Genomic DNA, 13,096 nt, shown 5'->3' on the forward strand with positions numbered 1-13,096 from the left:
TTTGTCACAATTATTAGCAATATGGTTACTGTAATACATGTTGTGTACCTGAATGCCAGTCAGGTCACAAATCTAACCGGACAGATGCCAAAATTTCAATGTTTGTCTTTCCAATGAATGGAGTTGAAAAGAAAATGGCTTATAGCCATTCCGCGTAAAGATTGGACATTAACTAACTCGCACAGAGTGTGCATAAAGCATTTTTGGGAAGAATACATAGAGTCGGCGTGAAGCACTTGGGCGCCAAGGGTATCAAAACGTTTGCGACTAAAAATGCTGTTCCATTTTATTTTTCCTCACCTGCCAAGGCATTTGTCAAAAATAGTTTCTATGTCTCGACCAACAACATCTGGTACTGCTTCTTCTCGACGTGACAAAGAAAATGAACGAATAGAAAAGCAAAGACTTGCATTGTTTCAACTTGATGCGCTGTATGATTTTAATTCTTTTTTGCTTTAGCTGCAAGACGCAATCTTGCCTGAAGGATACTTAAAAGAACTTTGTTAAAAATGAAAGTGTTCACTTTCATTACATTCAAAATACTGCATGTGAATTAACTGATAGTGCACCAGAATTAGCAATATCTGTTGTGGTAATCAACAACTTAAAAATCAAAGTGTTTGTGTCTTGTATTTTGCTTCCTCAAACGCAGTACAGGCATTTGATGGCCTTAGCTTCCAATGATCTACAAGCCATGTCTGAATTATCAAATATGCTTGCCTTCTGCAAATCCTTGGTTGAACAGGATTCATCTATGAAAGATCTCTCTATACAGTATATTAACTTCGCAGTGTCTGCCCTGCAGAACTGTTTACAAGCAGAAAGCCAATCTGCAAGTCAACCTTACTTGTCATTGCTCCAATTTATCTGTGAACAATTGCAATTACTTCAATGTCACAAAAATGTCCGCCGATACTCTGTGTCTGTAATTACAACATCATTTCTTTTTGGCAGCTGACTAGTACTTCACTGTACAAAAAGTTGCGTAGCATTTTTGTTTTGCCATCCATCAGCACTTTGTGTAGGCTCTCTTCTTCCAACACCGTTGAAGATGGAAAAATTGACTTGCAGTACTTGGATCGGCGTATCCACAGCTTGACCGAAAAAGAACGTGTAGTAACTCTAATGATCGATGACGTGTATACTGCACAAAGAAAAGAGTATTCGAATGGTTCATTTATTGGATTCACTGTAATCTCATCGCAATAATTTCATCACATGGTAATTACATCGCATACCTTGTCATCGCATTGTAATTACATCGCAAAACACCACATCGTCAGTAATTTAATCGTCTTCGTCAACGTCCACCCATTTTTTTTTAAAGTGAAAAGGCGGATGATAAAGTAAATGAAACCCATTAAAATTCAAAGTTCAAAGTTGTTGTAATAAGCAAATTAAAATGAAGTTATCATATTAAAAATATCTGAGACAGTTGCTTTTTAATCAAAACGACAAGTTATGTGCAATTCCTCTTAAGAAATCCAGAATTTCGCGATTTTCAAAATCGTTGACTATTCTTTGAATTCTCAATGCAGTATCCTTATATTTCTTTTTCCTACGGGGAATTTCTGCACCTGCTGTATATTGTTCCATTATTGCTTCATTTCTTGCTTGTTCGTCCTTCAAGATTTGTAAAAATTTTCAGATGGTAGGATGAGATGCCCCAACTAATTCGTTGAATGAGCGATGCCACCCTTCACAGGCATTGTTTGTCTTAGAACCACATAGTTTGGCTTTGGCTGCATTAAACCAATTCCATAGAACATGATCAAAGCGAGGGGGGCAACGTACTAAGCGACGGTTTGCCCGTCCAATCCACGTATCCTCAACATAATCTAAAATAGGCTGGGCTTCTTCGGGAAAATCATTGTTGTCCATTAGAAATTCAAAAGAGCTAACCACATCTGAAACAGGAACAAATGCAATGGCTGCAATCATACGCATTTTCAATGCGAAATCAGAATCACTTTCATAAACTTGTTGCAGACCATTTGACTGATGGGATCGAAATATACATTGTGAGAAATGAAAAAAACAACTTTGTTGATCTGAGTTCGGAAAAACTGCTCTAAAAACATTAATTGCTGCACGTTCAAAATCAGTCATAATTGTTCTTGGTGCTAAGGTAGGCTCTAAAACCAGGGACCTCAGAATACCGGGACCGCTCATTGGAAAATTTTCGGTGTTTTAGTGGCCACTAGTAGGGTAAAAAAAACACACACGTTTTTGAGAATTATGAATGTGATTCTTTGAGGTCGGTAGTGGTCTGTTTTTTGCAAGCAAGTGATGAATCTTCATGATGTGTAATTTTATTATAACAGATGGTATTCCTAACATATGAGTACAAGCAATAACGTGGTGGTTCTCGGTTTAAGAGACTTAGCTGAAGACTAATTGCTACCTTACTGACTGAGAGATGACTTTTAAGCTTATGATTTTCAAGCTAACTTAAATCTGTTTCTAGCTGTTTCAGTGGCAAGTGCTTTTATTACTTCACTAGCTGATACAAACAGGTTATTTTAAGCATAGATTGTAGTCATGGTCATCTCTTTTACATCAGCAATAAACATGTGTTGGGGTGGGTACCGTAGCCTACTGTTTCTCCAGTTCTGATAAACTTCCTAATAATTTTGTAAACTTTTGATCAGCAATGTTGCCTTTCACCTATCAGGCTACATACCTTAGAAGTTTTACTCCAGTAGACTATACTTTTTTTGCAGGTTCTCATAATGGTAAAGTGATTTTTTTGTACTGTAGTCAACTTATATTTAATTGCAAGGTTTTAGCTGTTTGTTTGGTTGAACTATCATTGTCGCTGTGCAACAATAGCAATATCAAGTGAATTTAAGCATTACAGTTAGGCTATACACTACAAGATAAAAACAGTGCACTTTTTTCTTCTCCTCTCGTCCTTTGCTTTAAAAGAGAAAAAGAATACGTCATAATCAGTCAAATAGTGTTTCAGATTAAAAGACCGGAGCCGGTCAAATAGCCACTGCCTTCAATGTATGTTATATCACTAGCCTATCAGTTACTTTACATGATTTTATTAAGTTAATAATTTTTGCTTAATGTCTAAATAAATATATACAACTAAGGATAGTGCTGTTATGCCAGTGTTTAGATACCATGATTTTTACTTGCTGTATTCCGAAATGTAAAGCTGGATATAAAACAACTAAACCAATCACCACTGAAAAAATCGCTTTGTTCAAATTTCCAGCTGGTAAAATTCTACAACGAAAGTGGATTAGAGCAATTGCTCGTCAAGATTGGAATCCAACAGAAAAACATAGAGTGTGTGCAAAACATTTCAATAATGGTGATTTCATTACCACTTCTCATGATACAACAAAGAGTCGAAAGATTACTCGCAAGTCTGATAAACTGCAACGGATATGTTTTAAACCTACGGCTGTTCCACATGTTTTTCTGTGTCTTCCTAAGTATTTATCTACGCCTGGGATCCCATCTCAACCTGCATCTGCAAGACTTAACTTAGGAAATGCAGCAATAACAAGAATGAGTGAAGATCTGTTACAACAGGAAACATTTAATGATTTTGCATCATTCCAGCAGAAAATAAAGGATGAACCATTGATAAGTGGGTACATTACAATAAAGAAAGACAATTGTATGCAATTTCATTACATGAAATGCTCAGGGAACTTCGTTGATGCTCCACAGTTGCTGGCATTAGTAATTATTACTGACAGTATGGAAATTAAAGCGTGTAGCTGTATGTGCAGATAATCATGTTTGCAACAGGTAAGCTAAAATATGTTCTTATATTGATACATGTGCAGCATGAAATTGTTGTTTAGACAATTGACATTTTTGGTGTGCAAGAAATTAGCTTGCTTTGGCAGCTAATGACAGTTAGTTGTCGCTAATCTCACCATATATACTCTTTGTCTTTAATCTCAATGTAGAGTTTGAAATTTTTTGATGAAAATGATTTAACTTGGTAACATTTTTTCTTTACAAAAACCTATGAGCAACTCACATTTGTTGCCGGCTTTGTGCAAAAGTGATCTTGTTAGTGACACTGCATTTGTATATTATATGTATACATAATGTATATACAGTATGTGAAAAGATTTGAAGTTTTAAATAGCAAATGTGGAGTTGAAAAGTTTAATTGCATCTAGAATTTCTATCCTCTAGAGCAGTGGTTCTTAACCTGGGCGCTACCGCCCCCTAGTGGGCGCTGTTAACTTTTAGAGGGGCGGAAATATTCAGGGGGCGTTATAGGGGGCGCTACATTCAGAAGGTGTAACGATATTTTCCTCACTGCAAATTTGCTTTAGTAGTTCTGCTGGGGGTACGAGAATCCACCGAGGGTGAGGAGCTATATACAGTATAGAGATTGTGTTTAACAAGGGAAGTAGTGATTCTCTCTCAGAGCATTCTATGTTGGCCTATACAGCACAATGCACAACACCATCCGACAAGCGTGGACGTCGGATGGTGTTGTGCATGGCCTTTGTTGTTGATAATGGGCATTGTTTCCCTTTCCTTGTAGTAAGTAAATGGCATTTTGTGGTCAGCTTTTGGCAGGGACAGCGGGCAGGCAGTGCAAGCAAACCATAAGGACTGGTCATAATAATAGTCAGTCAATAATGGTTATTAGTGTAACTCTTACTAACTACTAAAAAATCAGCAGAGATGTGCCTTAAGACTTTTAAGTTAAGAGCCTTAAGGCACATCTGTGCTGATTTTTTAGTATTAAAACTAACATCGGCTTAAACTAGTTTTTTCTTACTAACTAATAACTAATTACTACTGGCTGTAGGCTAGCCTTATAGTCTTGGAAGAAAATGTCATTAGTAGGCTACAGCCCTTATATTATGGTGGGCGCCAGACTATGGAAATCTCTGAAAAGGGGCGCTGGGGAAAAAAAGGTTAAGAACCACTGCTCTAGAGTGTGGTGTTCATGTGGTATGATTCCAGTGTGGTTTGGCATTTTGGTTTTGTCAAAGCAGTGTGTTGCACTGCTTTTAATATTTGGTGCATACATAGTCTCATCCGATGATAACAGCTATAAGCATAATTTTAATGCTCTTTTTCTCTGTGTGGGTTAGTTTGTTGTGTTATGGCAATTTATAAACTGTACTAACTACTGGTATTGGTGTATGTATATTGTATATTATATGATATCATATATCATATTTTTAGGAAGCTTTTTGTAGACCTTTGTGATGGGAAGTTGTCACACAGCATTGATCACCCAACACGGAATGGAGAACGTTTGTTTATTTTATTCGACTTTACACACAACTTCAATAACATGTACAACAACTTTCTTAGGAAAATAATGTATCTTCCCACTGTTGGCCATGAACAAACATTGGGTGAAGCCTGTTGTGTTGAATTCTCAAACACCAAGAAGCTGTAGGCCTATATTCTGGAGGAAAATAAGACTCTGAAAATAGCCCACAGCTTGAAGAAAGTGTCATTAAATCCAAGCAGTAGAGCACGAACTTCTCAACATGCTCTGGGTAAGTAGATATGTTTGTTATACCTTGGTTACCTGTTTATTTCACTAATAATTATGGATATAACAAACTTTATATTGTACATAGACATAATTTAATGTACTGTTAGTTAAAATAGCGGTTACTGTATTATACAGTACCAGTGCTGTATTTCCATAGAAACAGCAAAGTTTTGTAAGATAGCAGCTTGATGTCAAGCCTTCTTGGTAAATGACAACCTCTGGTTATATGAACAGGTTTGTGCTCTTTTTACTGCTTGATTAATTATTGAATGACTATATAATTATTAATTAGTTAATCATTAAATTCCTTATGCATTAGGTTTGTTGTTGTGAACAATTTAAAAGAGCTTCATGAATGAAAGTATATTGTACTATAATGTACTTTCCAGGTGTATTCAGTGAATCCACTGCCAGAGATTTGTAATACTATCCCAGCACCTACCCTCCATTCATGCAGACTGCTCGGTACGTGAAATTTGTGAACAATATAATTATGGAAAATCATGTCAGTAAAAGCACCATATAAAGTTAAGTATTGTTTTTGAATTAAATAGGTACTGTCGCTGAGAACAGTCACACAATAGTTATGGTTTTAAAAGCATTTTTTTAATCTAGCCAGAACTCAAAATCCATGTCTGATATATCCCTATTAGTGTCTACTCATCATCATCGGCCATGCCTGAATAAGGCGTCGGCTACCGTGAGTCTCCACAACGATCGATTGTCCATACTTCTAATTAGGTTTTCAAAATTTTGGTTTGTCCATGTTAAAAGATTTTTGAAGATTTCCAAACGTGGACGTCCCCGGTGCCTCTGACAAGGAAATCGCCCATCATTACCGAGTGTTCAATTCCGCGTTGTCTACTAAAGTATATTATATTATACACAAAATAATTCTGGTTATGTTTTGGTAAATTTAAGAAAAAGAGACCAAATGTATATGGAGATGAAGGTAGAAGATGGTGAAAATCATGCAGCATTGGCATACTTGCAAGAAGCAACACAACTCTTAAAAGAATGGCAAGCATCTCATAGATCTGGACTTACAACCGAAACCTTCACAGGGTGCATACAAACTATGGGGGCACTTCCTGAATTAACTCCGCATTTGCAAGATAAACACAGTTTCCAGTATGTTCTGTCTGGCAAACTAATATCGGATCCTTTGCAATCATCAGTTTAAGCAGAGCCACAATAGTGGGTAGATTGCTTGACCCACATGCTCCGATGAATTCTGTTGTTTGTACGTTGTATGCTTGTGATATTTGATGTATGTTCCTACTTGAAGTCTCTGGCCTGACCCGACTGGGATACGAATCCGGTGAATAGTTACAATAACTGTTTGTACCTTTTCGGAAATGTCAAAGCATTGTTATGTTCAGGTTATCCAGTATCCACACCACCTTACTATTTTTATTAAATAAATGTGGCCTTTTTCTCCAAAAAGGTTGGATGTGTTAAATGTCATTATCAAATTAAAACGGTCTAGTTTTAGTGTAGTACCGGTATTTGAAGAAACTTTCCCTTTCACGCATTTACTGTTACATCATTATCGCTGCAAATTGTATTATATCCTTTGGAAGCCAACTTTGCTACCGCTTATTGGTAATATAATTGTAATAATTTCTACAATGTGATCTGACGAAGTGAGTTAAGTTGCCCTCAAAACATCAAAAAATAAATGTGTTGGATCAGCGTTATGTATTGACCTCTTAGAACATTAATTTAAGAGAACATTAACAAGTTTGCAGGGTTTTGAAAATCTACCCTACTAGTGTCCGGGGCAAAAACAAGTGAGCCATCCCGTACTTCAGAGATCCCTGTCTAAAACTTTTAATTTTGACAAAACTTTATTGTAACTTTCTTAGGTTTTCAATATGTAAGTTTGGTATATGTTTCAAGAAGCTTCAATGTGCAGTCGAATGTGGAAAAGTAGTTTCAATAGTTTTCAAGGTAAGCAGTGTTCTCCATCTGCAGAAACTCTCAGTATGGGTTTCAGTTCCGAGATTTATTTCAATCAGTTTTGTATTCTATTTGTAATCTAGGCTTAATTTCGTCAGACCGGTCTTACTCTTTTTGTTCCAACGTGTCAAGTTGGCTTGCGTTATTGCAATAAACTACTAAGAAGAATACAGACGCTGTTCTCTGTTCATCCCCACCTCTACCGTGCTCTGATGTCGTTGCACTACTGCAACTGTATTCAGGTGGCTCATCTTTAAATAGTGCCGCTACACTGATCTCGACTCACGTGCAAGTTTTTTAGGCTACATGTATTTTGAACAATAACATAATCAAATAACAAACCAAGCACTTATTTCAAATCAAAAACACTACATAAAATCAAATGTATAATGCATCTAATCATTAAGCATTCAAGTACAACTTCATGAAGTACATAATGTCTAAAGCATTGGGTAAAATGCGAGCTGGCACTGCAAATAAACAAAGTCTGAGGTCAAATAGCTCTTAGCTCAAAAAGTGCCCTTAGCTCTTAAGATCTTGGAGCTGGCTGACCATAGAAGGTATTTTTCTGATATGATTAACTGCATGGTCTGACTTGGCGCTTGTATTTATAATAAGTTATTGAGAGACTAGTTTGTGTACTTCAACCACTTTCTTCATCCCAAGGTTTCTGCTACTTTAGGCGAGCACCCGGTCAACTGAAATCAAAACCCAGATCACTGTTAAAAAATTTTACTGTCCTTTGGACAGGCAGCAAAATAACTTCCTAAGTAGTAATTTTATTTACTGTAATGGAAGTATTTTTACTTCCGTTGACAGTCATATTTTTAATGTTTCTGATCAGTAAAAATACTGCTCTGGATAGTCATTTTTTAAATGTTTCTGATCAGTAAAATTACTGCTCTGGATAGTCATTTTTTAAATGTTTCTGATCAGTAAAATTACTGGTCTGGATAGTCATTTTTTAAATGTTTCTGATCAGTAGAATTACTGCTCCGGATAGTCATTTTTTAAATGTTTCTGATCAGTAAAATTACTGCTCTGGACAGGCAGCAAAATAACTTCCCGAATAGTTTTTGTGACAAACGGCATTATGAGAGTAAAATGACTTTCTCTACAAGTAAATATTACACACGTGCATTTGCAGATATAAATTTATTGTGTACAGCAGACCTCACTGGCGACAATGTTTCACAATATATTTCTCAAGATGTTACAAGTATAGCTATTTGTTTGACGTTTCACGAACACGTGAATTCGCTTTTTTAACTGCAGAGTTCAGCCGAGGCTATATTTCGGCGAAGCATGAAGCAGCAGCGACTGAACAGTGAATTTCTTGACTTGCTTCAATCTTCATAACAAACATCCCTGCCGAAGCATGACCTCGTTGCACAGTCGGAGTACTTTAGGGTGCACATCCCACTTTTTCTTGTCATGACGGATGACCCCAATGCGAGCAAAGTATCTGCGGAAACAACACAAGTTATATCAGTGGATCTTTTCAAATTTGACCGTGATATTTAGCAATGTTTGTAACTACATCACAATACCATCGTGTAGTGAAACCTTCAAATTGATCAGAATGCGTTGTCACTTTCACAAACCTTAGAATAATCGTCATCCTCTGGAGTTGTGGCTTGGAACTTGCGTACATAACTAGTATTAACAGTTTAACACCTCTAATAATCAGTCTGGATGGCCGAGTGGTCTAAGACGCAATCCCTCCGGTAATGGGTGCAGTTCTTACTAGCTGCAGTAGAGAGACACTGTCAAGAACTTCGTGGATTTGAATCCCACTCCAGACCAGCTTGTCACTGGTATGAATGACTTTGTGAAGGAGGGAGTTCCATTATTGTTATTCCTTAGCTCATACATAAACAATTAAACACATTACAGGTTTACATACCTCTGTATAAACTCCAGACTTGCAGCTGCACTATCTGGATATGACATTGCAAAGACGTAATATGAGCAGAAGTAAGCCAGCGCTACAAAAAACGACTTGGTTTCCATTGCAAGGTTGCCTTCGATGAACACGAGAAACTTCACTGCACTGGCAAGAGTGGGCCCTGCAGATGCAATGAGGCACAAATGAAACTACGAAAACTGAAATTAGTGCATATTTACATTTACCAACTTCATATTTAGGTGAGCAATTCAAAAGTTCACTTGTACATCAGTCAAAATTGTACAAACGCTCATTCACAACTTACCAAAACACACAATTATTGGATGCTGGTACACGAGTTTCTTCAAACTGGGAGATAGCTGAATCCTACAAATTGAATTCAACATTTTTAAGATATTGAAAATAATACAAACATTGTCAAACACTCATATAGCCGCACTCTTATCGCTAAGAAGGCAATGAAATAGAATTTATTAGCAGTAGTAGGGCTAGTAGCATGGTGTTCATATCACACAAGTTACATATAAGCTATATATTTGCAAAGTATGTGTCGGATGTTCTTCCGGGAATGGGAAGGTTGGGTATTAAAAAATCTGTGTTTGCAAGTAAATAATAATAGATGTACGTTACCTCAAAGCATTGATAAATCGCTGAGCAATCTTCTTTAAAATATATATGTTGTAATCAGTTCCACTAATCCCACTGAGATGGGCAAGTTGTCTCCCAGCCGCCAGTTGTCTCCCGGCACATCATAAATGCACAAGGATAATATCCAAGTATCAAGTTATTCAATGAAATACAACACATGCTCAGGAAAGCATGAAAAAACCTAAATCGGTTTAATGTATTATGAGACATTGTCACGAATAATACCGGTAATAAGTACTGGTCCTCTTCCTGTAGCCTAATGGAGATTTTTCCTTCTTGATCTTTGGCCAGGGCTGAGGGTCTATCATTTACCACCCTGGACCTGCTGCTCAAATTATTTACGCTGGTCACACACGAAAGATCAGCCTACCACAAGTTTTATCACCACAGCTGGATAAACTTCACTCAATTATTTAGTTCTCACTTTTTAACAGTCCTGGGCATTGACTAGGCCTATAAACTGCAACTGACGGCAGAGGTTTCACTCTGAGGTAAAATGGAGTTGCATCTCAAATGTCGTTACTCCCTGGCGAATGCCACCGATGTCGTCCCCTGGACATGTCGTCCCCCCGATGTCGTCCCCTGCCGATGTCGTCCCACGTCGATGTCGTCCCTGTTGCCAGATGTTCAACTTTTTTTGTCCTCCATTTAAATGTAGGTAAAAATTATGGTTGTTCGAAACGAACTTATTCAAATCGAAACGAAATTTTGCTATCTTTTTCTTTTGTTGGTTTTGTTCCTGTACTCTATTGTTAAATTTATCATTACTGTTTTACTCGTTACAATATTGTTCAACTCATCATGACTTACACCATGTAACAAAAAATTAGTTGTGCCAAGTTTTTAGTATTTTTTGAAAGATATTGCTGATCGTCGTCGTCGTCTGAGCTTCTGGGGCCGAGGGTCTATCCTTTTACCACCCCAGATTCACGATGTTCCCGGACTACACTGGAAGGCTGCTAGAGAGCAGCCAGTCTTTAGTTTCATCATCCATGACGCGCAGACCTTCCACTCCGTTAGGTGGTTTGAAGATGGTACAGTCATTGATGATGTGGTCTGCGGTCTGTTCCTCGGCACCACATTCACAGGAGGAGGAAGAAGCCATTCCCCATTGGTGCATGGTTGCTGATATTGCTGATTAAAACATACTTCTAGCAATTTTTTTCCACGATTGTCGTTTAAAAAATATTTATTTAAGGTTTTTAAACTTTTAGTACCCTGTTTCTCAAGCTCTTACTCTAAATTCCTTATAAGGTCGGTAAAGTGTGACGTCATAGTGGCTATCATTTTAGCTTCATAACTGTAGCTTGTATCATAACAATGATCTTTGTTTTGTCATAGTCGTGGAGTAGAGCAAGCACAGAAATTTCAAATTGTTTTTATTTACTATCAATGTAAATTGTAAATAAAATTATTCTCAACAAAATTTTCAGTACATGACTGATCAAACTTAATGTTCTAAAGTCACTGCAGTTCTTTGCTTTGGATTTCTTTGGTAGTCTGACAAAAACAGTTTCATTCATTTCTTTAGGTATAAATCCAGTCATATATATTTCATTACATAATTTGTGTATGCGTTTTAAACTTATGCCATTGAGTGCTTTTAGCATTTCTGGATAAATGTTATCCTTTCCTGCAGCTTTATTACATTTCAGATCTTGAATGGCTTTTGATAGTAATTGAGTTAACATTGTCCAATATTTCTTGAAGATCTTCTTGTGATTCAGCCAACAGAACAGTATCATCAGCATTGGTCTTGGTCTACAGCTCAGCCGAATATGCCTCAGCTGTGTGGAACCGCAGCAGACACACAAAAAAGATGGATGTATGCATTAACGACACCTTGCGCATCATCACTGGCTGTCTCCGCCCCACACCTACTGCTTATCTGCCAACTTTGGCTGGCATTGCTCCTGCTCATGTCCGTAGGGAAGAAGCCTCTTACAAACTGGCTCTACATGCGAGACTCGATCCTCAACACCTTCTCCACAGTCACTCCCAAACAAATGGACCAGTCAGACCTCAACGCCTATCATCAAGGCGCCCATTCCATCGATACGCTATACAACTTGTGGATAAGAACTTCAGCTGCATGGAAACATGGGCCCAAGAATGGAACGAGCTGCCACATATCCCTCCCCAGTTTTCAGTTATGCCAGCACTCTCCATCCCTCCTGGAGCAGACCTCTCAAGAAAGGCATGGGTCACATTGAACAGGATCAGATGTGACGTTGGCTGTACTGGAGCTAATCTGTTTAGGTGGGGGTTGCATAATTCGCCGATATGTGTCTGCGGAGCGGTAGAACAAACAATGCAACACATACTCCACGAATGTTCCATCTTACGACCCCCAAGTGGAATCACTGGTATTCGACAACTGGACCCAACTACCGTATCTTGGCTGCACGAGGAGGCATTGCCAATCTAAGCTGCTACAAGTCAAACGAGAGAAGAAGAAGAAGAATTGGTAAAGAATTTAATATGAAAATTAACACTAAAAAGACCAAATCAATGATAATCTCAAAATCACCAGACACCGCAGTACTCCAAATTATAATTGACAATAAAATTATACAAAAAGTAAAATCTTTTTCATATCTTGGTCATTTAATAACTGAAGATGGGAGGTGTGACCATGAAATTCTTAGACGGATAGAAATTGCAAGAACTACATTTGGAAAAATGAAAAATATTTTAACCAATCAACGTTTAAATTTATCAACTCGTCTCAGGATCTTAAAATGCTATATCTGGTCGACCCTATTATACAGTTCTGAAACTTGGACAATATCACAAAAAATAGAGAAACGGATCGATGCCTTCGAGCTCTGGACATACAGGCAAATGTTAAAAATTTCATGGAAACAAAAAATCACTAACGATGAAGTACTCTCCAAATTCAATTCAAGCAAAATGCTCTTACAAACAGTCAAAAGAAGAAAATTGAAGTATTTCGGACACACAATAAGGCAAAATTCATTACAAAGATCATTAATAGAAGGGAAGATAAACGGTAAAAGAAGTAAAGGCAGACCAAGAATGATTTGGACAACAAACATCACAAAATGGACAAA

At 37.4% G+C, this 13,096-nt stretch overlaps 1 protein-coding gene and 1 pseudogene across 2 annotated transcripts; both read right to left on the reverse strand.

The window, feature by feature from the left end:
- Positions 1–1,446: 1,446 nt before the first annotated feature.
- On the reverse strand, positions 1,447–1,986 carry LOC145781710 (uncharacterized; annotated as a pseudogene).
- Positions 1,987–8,445: 6,459 nt separating this feature from the next.
- On the reverse strand, positions 8,446–11,216 carry LOC145782519 (uncharacterized). Of its 2 annotated transcripts, XM_082594322.1 has the most exons (5): positions 10,447–11,216; positions 10,005–10,203; positions 9,679–9,740; positions 9,372–9,534; positions 8,446–8,930 (listed from the first exon to the last, which is right to left on the reverse strand). In XM_082594322.1, exons 4-5 carry the CDS (start codon positions 9,476–9,478, stop codon positions 8,819–8,821), a joined length of 219 nt encoding a protein of 72 aa, XP_082450448.1. In that variant the 5' UTR covers positions 9,479–9,534; positions 9,679–9,740; positions 10,005–10,203; positions 10,447–11,216; the 3' UTR covers positions 8,446–8,818. The 2 variants fall into 2 exon arrangements, with proteins under 2 accessions (XP_082450448.1, XP_082450447.1); XM_082594321.1 differs by having other exon boundaries at positions 10,005–11,216.
- Between the last annotated feature and the right edge of the window lie 1,880 nt (positions 11,217–13,096).

This window comes from Aplidium turbinatum, chromosome 13 (assembly GCF_918807975.1).
Source record: "Aplidium turbinatum chromosome 13, kaAplTurb1.1, whole genome shotgun sequence".
Taxonomy (NCBI): domain Eukaryota; kingdom Metazoa; phylum Chordata; class Ascidiacea; order Aplousobranchia; family Polyclinidae; genus Aplidium; species Aplidium turbinatum.